This window comes from Mesoplodon bidens (assembly GCF_964165515.1).
Source record: "Mesoplodon bidens genome assembly, chromosome: 18".
Taxonomy (NCBI): Eukaryota; Metazoa; Chordata; class Mammalia; order Artiodactyla; family Ziphiidae; genus Mesoplodon; species Mesoplodon bidens.
In genome coordinates, this window is record NC_138175.1 from 6167642 (window position 1) to 6186609 (window position 18968).

At 46.3% G+C, this 18968-nt stretch overlaps 1 protein-coding gene across 1 annotated transcript in view; it reads right to left on the bottom strand.

Moving 5' to 3' along the window:
* Positions 1-18968, bottom strand: part of CDH13 (cadherin 13) — a 1033476-nt gene that overhangs the window by 482719 nt on the left and 531789 nt on the right. Inside the window, exon 5 of the mRNA XM_081215776.1 lies at positions 15351-15503. Coding sequence (XP_081071902.1) covers positions 15351-15503 — 153 coding nt within the window. The remainder of the gene's footprint in view (positions 1-15350; positions 15504-18968) is intronic.

Below are 18968 nucleotides of genomic sequence, written 5' to 3' on the forward strand. Positions count from 1 at the left end.
GCTATGTTGTGTGAGTTGCACTGGGGCAGGAACCTGGACTCGGAGCTGACTGGGTCCAACACCAGGGCACTTTCCCCTGCGGCGAAGGCTAGCCTGGGGTCAAGACCAGGAGTGAGGGACCTGCCTCCTGAGGCTGAGGAATTAACACTTCATCCAGTGCCTCTGTCTCGCCTGTGGAAAAGAAGGCCTCAGAGCAGCACCTCGTGCTAAGTGATAGAGCCAAAGCAGCTCTGAGCCCGAGGCTGCTTCAGGCGCAAACAAAAATCAAGTGTCCAACTGTTCCTTGTTTCTCACTTGTTCTGAAGAAAATGATCCTCAAACAACACCAAGATGACACTTCAAGAAGGGAAACGAGCAAAGTGTGAAAGAAGCTGGAACATTTAAGTTCTGGTAGGAAAACACATCGGAGAAACGACAATCTGCCTCCGACCTCAAGAAGGAACCACAGGGGTGCCACCAAGGGTCGGCTGTGAGTTACCTCTCCCTCCCTCCCGATTTACAGCCAGCAAAAGAGGGGAGCCCTGTGCTCACACTACCGGCTATGCCCCCTGTCCCCAGGTCCTAGAGGTGACTGTAGCTGGGGCCAAAGGTGAGATCATCTATCACTTACCAGCTGTGTGACCTTGGATTGATTCCTAACCTGCTCTTTGCCTTTACTTCCTATCAGTTGAACTTAGAATAAGATTTTTCTGGATAATCCAGGTGGACCCAATGTTGTCACAGGGTCCTTACAAGTGGGAGAGGGAAGGGGAGGGAAAACAGTGTGCACGGACTCACCTCACCATTGCCAGCCGTGAAGACGGAGGAAGAGGCCACAGGCCAAGGAAGGCCAGGGTCTCTCAAAGCTGGAAAAGGCAAGGAAACCAACTCTCCCCTAGAGGCTCCAGAAGGAACAAGCCCTTCCTGCTGACACCTTGATTTTAGCCCAGGGAGACCCCTATTTGACTTCTCACCTCAAGAACTGGAAGGTAACAGATCTGTGTTGTTTTAAGCCACCAAGCTTGTGATCATTTGTTATGGCAGAAACAGGAAACTAACACTGGTTGCCTAACACACTGAGTCAATGCCAGGGTAGTGAGGGCAGAGTGAAACCCCAAAGCGACAGTCTCAGCATCACCGTGGTGGGGCTTATTCTATTACTTAGAGAGTAAGAGTTGGCCTCAGGTGCAGCCCACGGGCTGGACAGCCCCAGCCTGCCTCGAGCCCCCCTGAGCAATGCGATGCTCCCAAGGGAAACTTGCCAGGAAAGGGAAGCAAGGATAAGCTTCATCTTACACACAGCATCTGCACAGGCATTCTCCATTTGCAAAGCCTTTTCCAACCACTATTTAATTTATTCAGGAAGCAGAGTGCAGACACACTCAGGCAGCCCCTGCCCTTGATCTAGAAGTGGGGTTTGCTGCATCTCCATGAAAATGCCTCTGGGGAGCCTGTCCCAGTGGAGTTAGTTCACTTCTGAGCCTGACAGCACCCCCACAAATTTAGCCTTTCCTTGGAAATCTCCAGAAAAGGGAGATGTATAAGCTCCCTTTCAGGACTGACTATGGTCTCAAAAACTGCTCTCAGGTTGTCAAAGGACTATGGAGCTGCCAATTCCTAAGGGCCATGAGGGCCCATCTAGTTCAGAGGTCATCAAACTTTTTCTGTAGATGGGCAGAGACTAAATACTTCTGGTCATTAACAGAGAGCCTCACATAAAAGAAAGTAAGAAACACTAAACAGGAACTAAGGTGACGTAGAGTTCAGGATTAGGCTCTGCATTAAAAACTCAGAAGGATTCCCTTTTCTCCAGCCGGGACACGGAAGCAACCTGAGTGTCCATTGACAGAGGAATGGATGAAGATGATGTGGCATGTATATACAATGGAATATTACTCAGCCTATAAAAAGGAACAAAATTGAGTTATTTGTAGTGAGGTGGATGGACCTAGAGTCTGTCAAACAGAGTGAAGTAAGTCATAAAGAGAAAAATAAATACCATATGCTAACACATATATATGGAATCTAAAAAAAAAAAAAAGAAAAGGCCTAAGGAACCTAGGGGCAGGACAGGAATAAAGATGCAGATGTAGAGAATGGACTTGAGGACACGGGGAGGGGGAAGGCTAAGCTGGGATCAAGTGAGAGAGTGGCATGGACTTATATATACACTACCAAATGTAAAATAGGTAGCTAGTGGGAAGCAGCTGCATTGTACAGGGAGATCAGCTCGGTGCTTTGTGACCACCTAGAGAGGTGGGATAGGCAGGGTGGGAGGGAGACGCAAGAGGGAGGAGATATGGGGACATATGTATACGTATAGCTGATTCACTTTGTTATAAAGCAGAAACTAACACACCATTGTAAAGCAATTGTACTCCAAGAAAGATGTTAAAACAAAAACAAAAACAAAAAATTCAAAAGGAATAGAAAATGCATTCCCAATTGTGAAATGCCAGTCCCCCAGGTTTCTGAGCCTTTATGACCAGCTGTTGAAGACCTCTACCTTGGGTCTACCACCTTTACCTGTGCCGTCCCCCAGGTGTTAGCCATTGATTCAATGTGCACCCCAAGCCAGGAGGGTATGATCCACTTCAGAAGGACACAGGGCTCTCCTCCCGACTTCTCATTGTCAAACATCGTCAACCTAGTCTTGGATCCGTTAATGTTTGACTTGCTAAGCCATCATTTAATGAGGAGGCCTTCTCTCCTGTCTTTCACTTTATCCCACCTTTGGAGTGCCTGGTTTGGCACACTGACCAAGGCTCAGTTTGACCCCAGCTGCAGGCAGGGAATGAGCATCTACAAGTGACAGAACACAATCAAGCTCCTTTAGCAAGCATGCCATCTTTCCAACATGGTACCAGAAACACGGACTTTGCTTAAAGGAGTCCATTATGCAAATATCCATACCATCAGAAGAAAGAAAATTAATATCGAAATGATCTTTTGCCACATAATGCCTTATTGCAAGAACAAGATAAGCCTTCTTCATAATAAAGATCCTAAAACAGCTGCCAGTCAAACAAATCAACAGCTAACAGCTCCAGCCAACTGTGTTTAATAAACAATTTTGAGATAGCCCACTGATAAACTCACAAAGAAGAAAGAACTAAAAGCCTGGAATTTTAACAGGGAATGCTCTCTTGGCCTGGAGATTGAGCCAAACTAAATGGGAAGGACCAGGCAAACACATAAAGCATTCCCCACCCCTCCACCCATGGATTTAGAATAAGGAGAGGTTTTCTGGTTTACTCTGTCTAGAAGGGAACTTTAAGGCTGAACTCGGGGAAGGCAGGGTTTATCTTTTCTCTCTCTCTCCCAGTGCCTGCTAGGTACTGGGTTCTCAACAAATGAATGCATTTTTTAATTAATTTCTATTTCATGGCAATTTGAATGTTATTGTTGACTTTCTCGAATAAATCTTATCCTTCTGGAATGCAAATTGGATGTCACTCCCTTGCTTAAAGCCCTCCTAGGCATCCTTAGAATAAAATCCAAACTCCTTACCCTACTCTGCAAGCCCTGGTGGGACCAGGTCCCCCAATTCTTGCTACTTATTTCACCCAAAGGAATATTTAATATCTTCACCATGAGTTTGAATTCACCACCCAGGTCTTCCGGGAGAGGACGTCATTTTATCTGATTTGTGCCACTCTGGCTTCAGAGACCCAGGGACAGGACTTGCTGCCTCTCACTGTCCTCCACTGGCAAGCAGAGCGGTCTGTGCAAAATTCAAATCTGATCGTGTCACTCTTCAGCCTGAATTACTCTAACATCTGCCCGTCACCAAGAGCTATTACGTCTAAGCTCATTCCTCGGCATTCGGTACCCCCTTCCTCGCTAGTCAAGTCCATTTCCTATTTCCCTCAGGAGTCACTGTCCCACTTCTCCAGAGCAGCTTAAGCTCTTTTGCCCCCTCTCTCTGGAACACTCTCCTGCCCTGCCCCCTCCTGTCCCCTGGCTAACACTCCTCCTCATTCTTCATCACTTGCTTTGATGGCCACGCTTTGTAAGGTTGTTCCTGGCCCTGCCCTTGTCCCATGATGGTGTAGGTGTCTTGTTACAAATCATCATCCCCAACTAGACCAAGAGCTATATAAGGACAGAGACAGTATCCCGTGCTGTTGTGACCTAGAAATGAACAGACCTCTTGTCTATCAAGCCTGATGAATATTTCAGTGAACAAACCAGATCCTCTAAGAGGCCAGCCCCATGCTGGTGCCTGCAAAGCATGACACATGGGGTCTGTCCTGTGCCTTGTAGGATGTTGAGTAACATCTCCCACCTTGACCCACTAGATGCCAGTAGCACCAAGTTGGGGCAACCAAAAACGTCACCAGGCATTGCCAGATGTCCCCTGGGGGGGCACAGTCACCCTGGATGAGAATCCCTGACGTCAAGGATACCTGAGAGGGAACGACAGCATTCCTGCCCTCAGACCTTCCATCAGGCCTCCCCGCAAATGTCAAGTGCAGGTGAGGCCTGCCTGGACCACGCAGCTTCTTCCATCACCCTCTGCATCTTTAATCTGCTCCATTTTTATTCCCAGCATGTATAACCACCTGATGTGTTACATACCCACTAATGTCTGTATATTGACAGAGCTCCATGAAGCAGAAACTTGGTGGTGATTTGCTGCTCTATCCCCAATAACTTGAACCAATGGCTGGCATGAGTTAGGCATCCCGTCGATGTCGGCTGAGTCAATAAATCTTGTAGTTGACCTGAAATATGCTTGACGGGGCTGCTGAGTGCATGCTGGCTTTTGTGTGCGCACAACCTTTTGGCTGTCCCAGGTCGCCTCTCCGTAAGTGCTGTCCACTTTCCCTCACTTCCCTTGGCTGGAAGAGAAGGCTCAGCTGGCAGAAGGGCAGGCTCCTCCACACTCTCCTTTTTATTCTGGGATTTTGCTCACAGATTCACTCCATTTCCAATCTCTAACTGATGCAGTCTGTTTCAATTAAACTTTAAGCAGGGGGCTGGCCAGAACTGAGGTGGGTGACCTGGAGGTCTGTAGCTCTGCAACCTCAGCGAGGACATGGGTCACATGTGCACTTATTCCCCACCACGGGACTCTGGGTTTCCACCTGCTCAAAGGGAACTTAGCCCCCATCACAACATCACTCCAGGTACGTCCTGGGAAACCCAAAGCTGACTTCACAAGTGCCCCCTGATCAGTGTCAGCTTCTTCCTCCTTCATCTGGACCACCCGAGGGAGCTTCGCCATGGTGATCCACCCCCTAGTTACCGAACCTCCCCATGCCAAGGTGCTGCAGGAGTCTCTGGGCAGGGGGATGGCCTGCTTTGGAACTGTCATCCTTTGTCACTTGGCCTCACAGCCGTAGTGCTTGAACCTGGAATCTTACCCGGTCTTTTGCCATTGGTTTAATTAGCTTCTGGTCCTCCAATTTTGCAAAGTATCTCATAAAAAAAATAATTTCCATCATTTTCTGCCCTCTAACCCCAGTGTCAAGCTCACTCTAAGGGGTCAGAGGAGGAGGACAGCCCGTCTTCATCTTCTCTTCAGCTCCTCTCCCTCCTTGTCCGGGCTCCCGACAAACTCCTCCTTCCTTCCCTCCCCCGTTCATTTCTACAAAATGTGAAAAAACCCGAAAACAACCCTGTATGCCTACTGATGATGCAAATAGATGGAGAGTGGGTGGTGGAAGCTAGAATGGGTGTCTTATCTGTGTTTGCAGGATCTAGTCCCAGAGGGGGTGGCCACCGTGCCTGTTTTGGAGGGACAACAAAGTAGCAGCAGCATTTTTTTTTGGTACTGAGGGTCAGAGCCATTGGTCAATTATTGAACTTGCTCTTACTTATAAATTTAGCAGGTTAGATAAAATGGGTCTAAAGGCTCTTGCAATCCTGATATTTTGTGGTTCTTCAGCACCTTGGGCAAAAAAAAAAAAAAAAAAAAAAAAGCCACCAAGTCATTTGAAAAAAAGCTACGAGGAAAAAGATTTGGTTATAGTTAGATAACTAAAAAAAAAAAAAAGAAAAGAAAAGAAAAAGAAAAATTGATCATCACACATTTATTCATGCCATGAACGTTTGGTAGGTCCAGACTGTGGGCCAGTTGCCTGGGAGGCGAGGGGAGGAGAAAGTTGAGGGAGGAATGCAGGGTTCTCCCACCTGCCAAGATTCAAGCTGAACCTCTTCTGAGGTGTTTGTGCTAATGAAGTTTAGAAAATATGTTTCCATAGCCCTGAGTGAGGAAGCAGCTTTGCTTAGTGGACCAAATAAGTAATCAGTCAGGAGCAACTCGGTGGTCTAATCCATGTCTGCGGCTGCCGCAGCCGTGTCGTTGAACCTCTTCATGCCTCAGTTTCACCAGGTGCACCTGGCAGATAAGCCCAGGTTGCAAAATGAGGTGCTTGGAAACATGCAAAGCCAATCGGGAAAGAGTGAGATGGAGATGCTTGGAGGTACTGGCGCGGGGAGAGGTTGCGAGCAATTCCTGAATTATTTTTTTCTAAAGTGAGTCAGAAAACAATCCGTTTACTTATTTATCGAATTGTGTTTCTCTGCATTTCAATTTTTTAAGGGCCTGTCTCAAAAGAGACATCAGAAAGGAGTTTGTTTCAGATATTCACTGAGTGAAACGGTTGATTGAGGGGAGATAATATCTTTGATTCTCTGCTATTGTGTGTTAGGAACTCCTACCTGTATATCTCATTTGACATTCACAACACATCCACCTGGTTGGGGTCATTAACCCCCATCCTAGTGATGAATAAACTGGGGTATCAATGAATTATATTAACTCAGTGGTTCTCAAACTTGGCTTCACAGTGGAAACACCTGGAGAGTTTGATCAATGGACTGAGGTTTGGTCCCACTCCAACACATTCTGATCCAATTGGTTTGGAGTGCAGCTCGGGCATTAGGGGTTTTAAAAGCTCCCCAGGTGACTTTTTTAAAGTGCAGCAAAGTTTGAGAACCACAAATAACGTACTCAAGGTTACAGATCTAAGATGGCAGAAAAGCTGGCTCTGCTGAGCCCAGGGCCAGCTTCTTCCTAACTGGAATTATTTTTGCCTGAACTGGCTCAAATCTTCTGAATACACTTTCATCTCTGGCCTAAAAGGTTGGTCTGAGAAATAAGCAAAGACTCAGTAACATGGTATTTAACAGTCATCCAAAGTCTAGAGAAGAAAGAGCAAAAAGGCTTGGGACAAATGTGCCTGGCTCTCAGGGGCCATTAACGAAACAAAAACAAAGGCAGTTTTGAAGAGTATGGATTGGATTGAGAGGCCTTTCACATGGCGTACCAGGGCACCTGGAGAAATAAGCACCTTTCAGGCACAAACCTATGACCCCAGCAGCACTGTAATGGAAATGGCTCAAAGGCCACCTTCACTGAGGCAAATTAATGAATCAAGCCAGCTGCCCTCAAGTTAACACTCAGTGTATTTAGACCTGAGGTTTTCAAACATCTGCCAGCATCAGAACCACCTGGAGGGCTTGTTAGGCCCCGAGGTGGGGCCTGAGAATTTGCGTTTCTAACAAGTTCCCAGATGCTGCTGCTGGTCTGGGCCGCGCTTTGAAAACCGCCCATTTGGATGATTGCCTTCTCCGGAGGAACACACGGCGTTACTGACATTCAACCATTTAACTGCTCGCTGGATGCCTAGCACCTGCTTCACCTCTATTTCCCCTGCAGGGAGCTTCAACTACAAAACTGGTATATGAAGTGATGGCTTCCAATTCTGGAACGCTCAGTAAGCGGCCGTGTGGAGCGCCATTCTTACACAGTCCGCTCACCACCTACAGCACCACGGGAGATGATCCTGCAGCTTCACCCTCATTCTAAAGATGAGAAAACAGGTCGAGAAGAAAATAACTTTCCAAAGGTGATACAGTATCAGGACAAACCATGAAATGGCCGCTATTCACCCTTTTTTCAACTATAAAAATGGCAATTTCATATGGTTCCTCTGTTAGCAGGGTCTGTCTACCCTTAGTAGGTCTGATTCTAAAGCCTAAACTTTTAACCCAAGTCCTCTGTCTCCTCGCAGTTAGGACGCTTTCCTAGGCCATGTGTCTTATTGATCGACAGGACCAAAATGTTGAGACGAGATCATAGGGGTGAAGCCACACTCTCTAGGCAAGGACTGGTCACTGGCCCTCGGCTAGCCATCCTCATCACTGACCGCCTCTCACCTGCAATAAATTGTACTGTATAACTCATCCAGAGCAAGTTATATCCCAGATGGCGTGGCTGACTGACCCTGAAGGTGACAGCCCCCGCCCCAGGCCTCTTGCTAGCTCAGCTGGAGTCCTTCCTATGATACAGGGTCTTCCCTGAACACATCTCACCATGAGACTCAGTGAGGGAAGTGAGAGACATAGGCAGTGGCTCTGCTTTGGGGACTGGAGGTTCCGGAAAGCATGGGATCAGAGTCACCCAGCATTTCAGGGCAGCCAAGGCAGAGTTGCTACCACCGAGTCCTGAGCATCGTAGGAGCAGGGTGACAGGAAGAGGTGGCAGTGATGATGACTCCTCTAGAACAGTGGTTCTCAGCTGGGGGCAATTTTGCCTCCATGGGACAATTGGCAGTATCTGGATGACTGTCACGACTGGGATTGGGGGATACTATTGGCATCTAGTGGCTAGAGGCCAGGTGCACTTCTAAACACCCTGTGATGCCCAAGGCCAGCCCCCATAACAAAGCATTCTCCAGCCCTAAATGTCAGTAGTACTGAGGTTGAGAACCCTTGCACTAGAATCTTATCATATATGGCTGGGTATTTCCTGTGGCACCCCTGTTTCTGGTAGTTTTACATGTTAACCAGATTGTTGTTGGGTCTCTTTGGCAATTCTATAAGCCATCTGTACCCTGCAATAAACCCTTTTCTTTGCATGTTAGTTGGAGGAATCACAACTAAAAAAGACAGCCGTGGGCAAGATCAGACTAGAGGATGAAGAAAGCATTAGCTTGTCCCCAAAACTGAGGGCTGGGGGAGGATTTCCAAGTACAAGTATTCTCAAGGGCAGCGCACTTCTATCAAGGTAATGTGTGCATCATCCATGTACACCACGGACATTGTTAGAACTCTCTGAGTAAATCTACATCTCCCAATTGTCTTATGATTGCTAGCGTTATGATACACATACTTCCATGACAGCAGCATTTTTCATCTTAATGTACTTTCTGCTCAATTGTCATATGTGTTAGCACTGGGGCGGAGGCACAAATGAAGGGAAACACAGGAGCAAGGATAGATACCCTTTGCCTGTCTGGTGTATTCCAAATTCACAGTAATGCTCTTAGCCATAAAGTCAAAACTTATCCAGAAATTGGCTCAAAGGAGAGCAAGTTGTATCCCAGAAAAGGTGAGCACATTTTCAGAAGGACACAATGAAATCCTACTCGAGTTCTAAGACCAAGAACACAGATGGTTCCCTTTACCAGTTCTATAATTGAGAATGATAACGGCATCAAGCTCACCTTTATAAACATTAAATGAGATCGTCACTTAGGTATCTAGCACAGAGCCTTGGCACGTTGTAAATGTCCAATCAATGTTAACACCCACATTAAACAATAATATATCTTGGGAACCATTTGGCCCTCAGCTAACACCTCAGTAAGGACAAGATAATAAAGCTTGTGAATGTGGAGGTCTAGAGAGTTCTTGGGGATTTAATAGGTGCTCAGTAAATGTCAGTTCTTGTTCTCTTTCCAAGTGCTCCCCTCTTTTCCCATCCAACTGTGACATCCCCAGAGCTTGGTGCATCTCCCACGGTGGACAATGGAGCAGGGCAAAGGTATCCTGCCCGTGACACCTGCCCACTACCAAGGTCCTGTTTCACCTCTCACCCCCTGCTGGGCCCAGCTCCAACCCCCCCACCCGCCTAACAGACTCTGTCTTCCCCTCCACTCCTGTCCTCCCATATTGACAAATTTGCAGCCAGCAGATTATAGTCACAGCGTGAGTGAATCATTACCACCTGCTAATATTTTTATAGAATTTCATAAACTTGGTCATTCATGAATCATTTACAGTACTTTATTCCAGTGAAGAGTTCACAAATCACTCAAACGCTGGCAAAATGCATAATAATGAGTAATATTTCAGGAGGCTTTGCATTAATATGTCAGCTTCCAATACTGCAAGAGCTAAATTATTTTGCCAGGTGCCACTTCGGGTCAGAAGCATGGGAAGCCCTTTGGGGGCTGCAGCAGGGAGAGCGGGCAGGTGGCCGTGGGTCTTGGAAAAAGACAGTATTTAAGAAGAAACAGATCATCCAGCAAGTCAAATCCCCTTCCAATAAGTGGAGTTCCTGGGAAAGAGGCCTAGGAATTTGCAGGTTCGACACAACAGAATCTAGTTGGAGGTAAAACAGGAAGAAGTGTTTCTTAGTAATTGAAAATTCAGGGCTTTAGAGGTGGAGAGAAACAGATATGGATCCCAGGTTCAACACACACCAGCTGGGAGACCTTGAAAAGTTATTTAACAGTTATTTGCTTGTCTATAAAATGGTGTTAACACCTACTTCTGAAGTCTCGTGTGTGAAATGGATTAAGTAAGACAATGTACATGAGTTGTTTAGCACAACATCAGCCATGTAGAGTTCAATAAACAGTAACTTTAATGATGATACACATTCAGGGGCTCAAGGACAAATTTATCTCAGACTATTTCTTTTTGTGCAAATCTCTGAGGCTTAGTTCACAGTGTTTTCTTGCTGGATTTGGAAAATGCCAGCACCATAGCATGAACTTGCATGTGAATAGCACTTACCTTTAAAATAAACAACAACAAAATTCACCCACGTGCTCTCTGTTTTTTAAACTTGCAAAAGGGGAAAGTAAAATGTGGGAATTGGAGACCCAGGATTCTGCTCTTTGAAAAAGCAGACCTGCAACCAACCACAGTGCCCACCAGGGACAAGATGGACCTATCTGCACTAAGACAGTAAATCATTTCTAAATAGGTGCTTGAAATGAAGTGGATTTGCAACTTTCTTGTGCCCAAAGTATATTGAGAAGGCAGGAACCCAGTTCTCATTAAATCCAGAAATAGCAGAACCAAACAGAGAGTAATAGGTAGGGACCTTCCTCAGCAGGGACACGAGGAAAACAGGACAAAGACTAAACTGAAGAGCGAGAGGCAGGGGGTACCTGGCATTAGAAACCGGGTCCTCATGAGGCTGGTGAAGAGTGGCTCAGGCCAGGCCGCCGTTTGGCTGCTGTAGCCCTGGTACTCCTTTCAGACACTGTATGCCTGCCAAGCCCCAGCAGCCTCTCCACTGGGCACATGTGGCCCTGCGCCAGGGGTAAACCAAGACAAACAACGAACACAGCACAACTCCCTGGCATATCACCTGTACACGGTGGAGAGGAACTTAAATCCGTTTATTTTGAAACAAAGCCTAGGCATTAAAATGGAAGCTCCGTGAGGGCAGGGAACCTGGTGTGTCTTATTTCCCATTGTATTCCTCATCCTGCAGGTCCTCAATCAAATATATTAAGAATGAATGAATTGATGAATCAATTGATATGCTACGGAGTACATTATGAAACCACCAATAAACTCACGATTATTTAAGAGAAGTTCATGCTTGAGATGGGAAGGCTGGGCCACCACCAGTTTTCGTTTACCTCCTTTGCCTTTCCCCTCACTAATTCTCACTCATGTGATAAGACTGTATGGGGGGCTTCCCTGGTGGCGCAGTGGTTGAGAGTCTGCCTGCCAATGCAGGGGACACGGGTTCGAGCCCTGGTCTGGGAGGATCCCACATGCCGCGGAGCAACTAGGCCCGTGAGCCACAACTACTGAGCCTGTGCATCTGGAGCCTGTGCTCTGCAACGAGAGAGGCCGCAATAGTGAGAGGCCCATGCACCGTGATGAAGAGTGGCCCCTGCTTGCCACAACTAGAGACAGCCCTCGCACAGAAACGAAGACCCAACACAGCAAAAATAAATAAAATAAATTAATAAACTCCTATCCCCAACATCTAAAAAAAAAAAAGCAAACAAGAGAACAAACTATACCTAATAAAACACAGGTGTTGGAGGAACAACAGAGCAGAACAGAATTAAACCAGAGCCCCTAAAAAAAAAAAAGACTGTATGGGGCTTACCATGTTCCTGGTACTGTTCCAAACGTTTGACACGCATTAACTCATTTAGTCCATTAAATCCTATGAGATCAGTATTATTATTGTCCCCATGTCACAGATGATAAAATCAAGGCAGATACCCTACCCAAGTTCCCGTAGCTAGTCCATAAAAGCTGTGCTTTTAATTCAGCCAGCATGGCTACATGCAAAATTATGTTTGTAACTGCTGCATACTACATGGCCTCACCCTTGTGCAGTAAAACCCCTGCACAGCTGTACCTGACAGCCCTTCATTCAGCTTCCGGAAGCCAGAGGAAAGGGACACTTCATGAATCAAAAATTCTCCTCAAAGAAAATCTCTGACTGGCATCTTTGGCAACATCAAAACCAAGCCACCTGATTGACCAAAGGCCACCTTCTCATCACTCCCACTCCCTGTCAGTCCTTGAATGTTGGTGTTTGAGTTCTTCCTGCTGTAACTGCCCCAAAGCCTCTTCCCCTCACTGTCCCTGGAGATCAAGGTCATTGCCATCTAAGGAGAATGTTCACTCTCAGGTGGGCCCTGGTTTATGGAGCCCAGAAATCTCTCTCTGAATGTGGAAGGACTCCCAAAAGGGTGACAAAGTTTTAATCCACCTTTGGGTCCCACAAACATCAGAGAGGATCAATTAGCCATGCCTGCATCCGAACTATTGTTCAGCTCTTAAAATAGCTCCTACGGAGTCACCCCAAAAAGGCATCTCTCAGCCTCTCATTTACCAGTTCTCGCTCCTGGCAACCAGTTTTTTCCAGTTTCTCTGATTCACTCTAGTCCTATTTCCAGGCTACAGAACACTCCCGAGAAGACTTCCACTCCTTTATTCTTTATCTTGTACCCTCTTAATTTCCTACGTAATTCTAGAGCTCAGCTTCCTCCAGGAATCTCTCTCTTTACTTAAAAGAGGGGCAGCAAATGCTATGAAGTTCAGTTCCTGTCAGGATAGAAGGAAAAACCATGAGTCTGTGGTAGATGTCAACCTTCTCATGGTTGAAGGTAGGAAACTGATGTTAAAAACTTGTCGAACTTAACCAAAAAATTTAAATCTTTTTCAGCAGAAAAATGAATAAGAGCAGCTCTGATTTACTGAATGCTCACTAGGTGCTGGGCATTGTGCTAAGAATTTGCAAAAATAATTTTATTTCATTTTATGCAGTCCTTAGAGATGCTGGTACTATCCCTACTTTGTGGAGGAGAATCAAAAATCCTCAGAGAGGGTAAGTGGGTCGCCCAAGATAAAAACAGCACAGTAAACGGCAGTGCTGAGACTTGAATGGCAATTTGCTAACCCCAGGGGTCTGAATCACCATGCTATGAAATTATGAAATGTATCGTATCTTTAGTTCCTTGTGCCTGAAAATTAAGAGATATTCCTATCACAGGCAGAGAAAAAGTAGAGGGCATCTACCCATGGTCTGCAGCTGGCTTATCCACAGCACCTGGACACTGACAGCTGCCAGGTCACCTGTGGTCACCGTCAAGTCCAGCTGGAACTGGGAACTTCTGAGGGTGCCAGCATTCAATTTCTACAACAACCAGATTCCCTGCCGGGGGTTCGCTGAGGATGCACACTGGTCACCCTTTGGCATCCTCTGACAGATGGTACCCCCTGCACATGCTCACAGCATCTGCCTTTTGGCAAAGTTCCTGAGAGGGAGGTCCTCCCAGGACCCGGGACCCTGGAACACACCGTTCAGCATGAGGCTGGATGGGCCTTTCCTCACCCACTGCCCTGTATTTGTCTAGTATTTTAATGCCTCTAACGCCCTCTTCTATCTTCTCACTGGAAACTCACAGCAATCCAGCTGGTAGCTAGGCGAGTGTTATCTGCATTTTATGGGTGGAATCCTGAGGACCAGTGCTTACTTGGTTTTCCCAAGGTCAGTATCTCATGGTGACAGAGGAGGCTAGACCCAGGGTACCCATTTCCCAGCCAGAACACTTGACTTTCCAATGCAATGCCCCTCCACCCTCTCTCTGCAGAAAAGGAAGAATATGGAGTTTTTTTTTAGGGAAGAGGAAGTAATTTTGTTGAAGTGGGATTGGGATGTTCTTACACGGTGTTTTGACGAAGAAAACCAGAGATGCCAAGTCCACTCCTAGAAACTGGCCGCCACCCCCCAGAGCCCAATCCAGGGAGAGGCGCATGTGATGGGCAATGGTGATGGAAAGCAAACTCTGTTGACTGGGCCTTGTTCCCAAGTGCCTGCTTCCAGCTCAGTGCCCTGCATCCCACAGAGGGCTTGCCCCGACAATGGCTGGGAATCCTGTCCCATTTCTTGAAAAATGAGCTTACTGCCCTCAGAGGCTTGGGTCCTTAACAGAGGCTGTGAGATGGGACTCTTGGGGGTGTCGTAGAGAGGGGATAGGACAGACCTGGAGCCTATATGAGATTTAATGCTCACCCCAATATCTGTGTGCAACTACTTTGGTCTCTGAATCTTGAACAGGTGTCAACTTCTGAAACTATCCTTCTACAGATAGCCTTCTGTTTCTCCATAGAAAAGAGAAGCAAGTACATTGTAGAAAAATCAGAAAAAAAAATCAACAATGTCAAATACAACCACCAACACTTTGACTTTTCCTCTATCATGCTTCTTCACAAACATACCCATCATGATATGTGTAAATACTCCATCTGTAATGAGGATACCATATGTGTTGGTGTGTCTGTTTCCATTCAATATCTTGAAAATCTCCCATATAACTAGAACTTCTTCAAAAATATTTTAAATGGTGTAGAAAACTTCCTTGCAAAATTGTGCCATAATTTAACCATTATATATTGCTGAATATTTAGCAACTGTTTCCATTTTAAGGATCGTGTCCTGCTATAACATCATTGTACAAAAATCTAACTAAATTCCTCCCTATTTCCTTAGGATGGCTTTCTAAAAGTAGAATGATCGGGTCCAAGGGTTTATACTTTTTACAGCTCTTCATTATCAAGCTGGTTTCTGGAAAGCCATTGTTAATGTAGGGTTTCTGACCTCCTCTGAGATCCCCCCAGGGTCCCCCTTCTTGGTTTTTAGTGCCCAAAGTCTCACGCAGACCTGGGGGGCTCTGTTGATGAGATAGGGGCCCCCACTGCTGCTCTGTCAGGGTTCAATGCCACTTGGCTTCCACAGAGACACACTTAAAGCCGCACAGCCCCGGGTCTGATGAAGCACAGAAATAATGAGCTCAGTGGGAGGGAAGTAGTCTTTGAAAGGTACATCTCTGCATGTGGGGTGGGCACTGGGGGGGAGGGGTACTCACTTGGTAGGTAGCGATCGTTTCTCTGTCCAAGTTCCGTGTCACGGAGACACTACCTGTGTTCTCATTGATTCTGAAAATTCCTTTAGGCTCTTGATCCACTCCCTTTCCAGTGAGCCGGAACTTGGACCCTTCCGGTCTGTCACTATCGACTACCTGGTCAGAGAAACAGAGCGACACTTAAGACTCTGGCTGGAAAACACAGAGAAAGCACAGTACAAACACACCTCGGTGACCAATCCACTAATCACAGATGCCAACGCAGAGGTGCTGGATGAACTTGACTAAAGCAGCATCACCAAAAATAGCATCACTATTTAACACCTTTCATCCTAATATGCAAATCTTTGTGGCTTTCAGCCGGGGAAGCTTACCAGCCCTGGGGTGATGTATATTGAAGAATCTAAGAGGGAAGAAACTTCATGAAGTTCAAGGTTGGACATTTATATTATTTTTAACTCCCAGGAAACAGGCTTTTTTTCTGCAAGTAAGACCAAATAAGCAATGGAAAACATTTGACAGTCCTATACCAGGCAGGCATTAATCAGGGTTCTAGGTATCTACATGTATGTAGTCATCGACAGCGCCACCTATGCCCTTGCTTCTACCAGGTACTAGGCATGGTGCTGAGAAGGAATTTTACACACACTTTAAAAAACTCTGACAACAATGCTGGGGGCAGGGAACATCATTATTCATAGTTAATGAGACTCAGGGAGATTACGCAAGCTTGCCATGGTCACAGTTATTAAAGAAACAAGGATGGGATTCAGAAGCCATCTTCCATCTCCCTAGGGGCACTGCTATGCAACACCGTCATTGTTGAATTCACTTTAAGAGAATTCCCTATAGGTGGTCAGCCTTGATCTGACATTTAAAGAATAAATTCAAAAGGTAAAGATATAGGAAGGCAGTTCCAGGCAGAGAGAACAGCATAGACAGGCAGCAGGCAGGTGAGAAAGCCTCGAAAATTCCAGAATGGTTTGAGGAGAGGTGAGGTTGAGAGGTAATTAGGGGGCAAATTATGTTATGTTTTGATGTCATCTGAAAGTATCCAACTAAAGAGAAAATCATAATTTGCATAGGTTAGTTCTAGAGTTCTAACAAGCATTCATGTATATTTAATATCACTTTATCATCAATACCTGCAGACATTAATTTGATTATAACACTATAAAGGTCACTAACACAATAGACATTCAGAACAACAGATAAAAGAAAGCTAATACTGATCTGGCTGTCATCAATTTACAAGCAGGCACCTATTGGAATATAGTCAACTGAGCCTGGAGGATTTAGGTGGCTGAACCAGAAATGTGCCTTCTGGTGGAATCAGGAAGAGGTGTGGTGGTGGCATTTCTGTTGGCGCCATGCCTGCAATTCTGACATGTGTCACCAGGTGGCAGTGGTGCCTAAGGCAGCGTGAGCCTCATGGCAAGCCTCCTCTGCCAGGACCAGTGGAGTAAGAGCATGACACAGTCCATAGGGCAGTACAGTTTTTTTCTGATTTAAAATATTCTTTATTAAAATACACTGAGAATTTTGATTAAACACCAGTTACCTCTGCTTGCATTTTTTTTAATTAACAGAAAATATCATCCAAAGCAAGACTAAAAATAAGGTATGTGGTATCTTCTGATGAACAGAAGTTTTAGTCACTGCTTGACGCGATTGAATCCAACTGACATTAGCCCCACTGCTTGGAAGCTCCATTAGGTCAACAGCCTCAGCATATCGGGCTCACCACTGAGTCCCACGACTAGCAAAGTGCCCGGCATACCGCAGGGACCAAGACCAATATCTGTTTAACGAGGAGCCCCACCGATTAGACAAACATATGTCTCAATCCTAGCTTGGCCGACCATCAGTCCTGTGACCTTGAATGTGATTTTTTGCCTCTCGATTTCCTTATCTATAAAATAGGGATAATGACACTTATTTCCCAGGGTTGCTAAGAGTTTGTTGAGATACTGTGTGCAAAGTACACTTCCTGGCACATAGAAGGGGCTCAATAAATCAGAGCTAACAATTAGAATACTAAGATAAGAATGATAATAATAACAACATCATGCCATTGTTGTTAATGGGTAAAACTGACACCTCCAGGCATAAAACACATCTTAGCCACAATATAAAAAAATCCCTTTCTAAGGGAACACATTTCCTTTTTAGAAACAAAACTCACAAAAGTCTCTGGTTTCAGGACAGAAGTGACCTGGAAACAGACTTACTGTGGGAAGGGGCATCTGAGCCAACTCTGTTCCTCTTCGTCTCTCACATTTACCGCCTTGCTCTTACCACTTCAGCCCAAATATGGATTAAAACCTCTTCCTTTTGCTCCCCTACACACACCCGTGGGACAAGTCCTCTCCAAAGGCCATATTAACTAAAGGGAAATGGACATGGGAAACCTACAAAGGCTATGGAACTGTCCTGCTTCCTAAGAGTGGACTTCTGACCACACCCACTAGAAAGCACCTGTCAGGAGAAGGCTTCTGTGATCTGTTCTCCTTCCTTGACCCTTCCCTGCTCTGAAAGGGCTGGGAGCACAGCACCCCAGACCTTCTGGAAGAAACACAGTGGGAGACAGTCCTGAAAGCTCTCTTGAGGCAAACACTGCCATCCTCCCATTCCTCTACCTGCCACTCAACATGGAAAGCTGAATTCTAGACTCAGAAATCCTCCCAGGGCAACTTTTCCTCCTGCTGTGAAGATCAGGTCTGTGTCATTTCCTTTCTCTCTCTTAGAGATCTTGAACCACGTGACCTCATGGAAGCAGGGTCTTGGAGAGAACCCTGTTTAATTAGTGCTGGTTGCTGGATTTAAATGACTGATTCTCTGGGGAAGGAGCAAGACCTCTGCTCAGCAGTGCACAAGTCTTCTCTCTCTCTCAACATTTTTTAAAATTTATTTTATTTATTTATTTTTGTCTGTGTTGGGTCTTCGTTGCTGCATGTGGGTTTTCTCTAGTTGCGGCGAGCGGGGGCTACTCTTCGTTGCGGTGCACGGGCTTCTCACTGCGGTGGCTTCTTTTGTTGCAGAGCACGGGCTAGAGCCCCTCCTGGTCTTCCTGGACTCGGCACCAGGGATTGCCTACTCACTGGGCGCACAGGCTTCAGGAGTTGTGGCACATGAGCTTCAGTAGCTGTGGCTCACGGGCTCTAGAGCGCAGGCTCAGTAGTTGTGGCGCATGGGCTTAGTTGCTCCACGGCATGTGGGATCTTCCCGGACCAGGGCTCAAACTCGTGTCCCCAGCACTGGCAGGCGGATTCTTAACCACTACGCCACCAGGGAAGCCCAACATTTTGTTTTTAAAGGCCTGGCTTTGAACATATCAGGTGAACCTGCCTCCTGGTCCTCAGCGTTGCATCTGCTTTGAAGGAGCGCTCATAGCCACACCAGGCACGGTGCCCCCAGACTGATGAGCCGTACAGGGCCGCCAGCACAGGGAAGTGAAGGGCCTCATTCTCCCTGCAACATGTGGTCTCAACATGTGGTCTCAAGATATGGTTCCCTGGACCAGCCTGGGCATCACCTGGGAGCTCTTCAGAAATGCAGATTCTCAGTCTCCACCCAGACCCCCTGGATCAGAAACCCTGGTGGTGGGGTCTAGTAATCTGT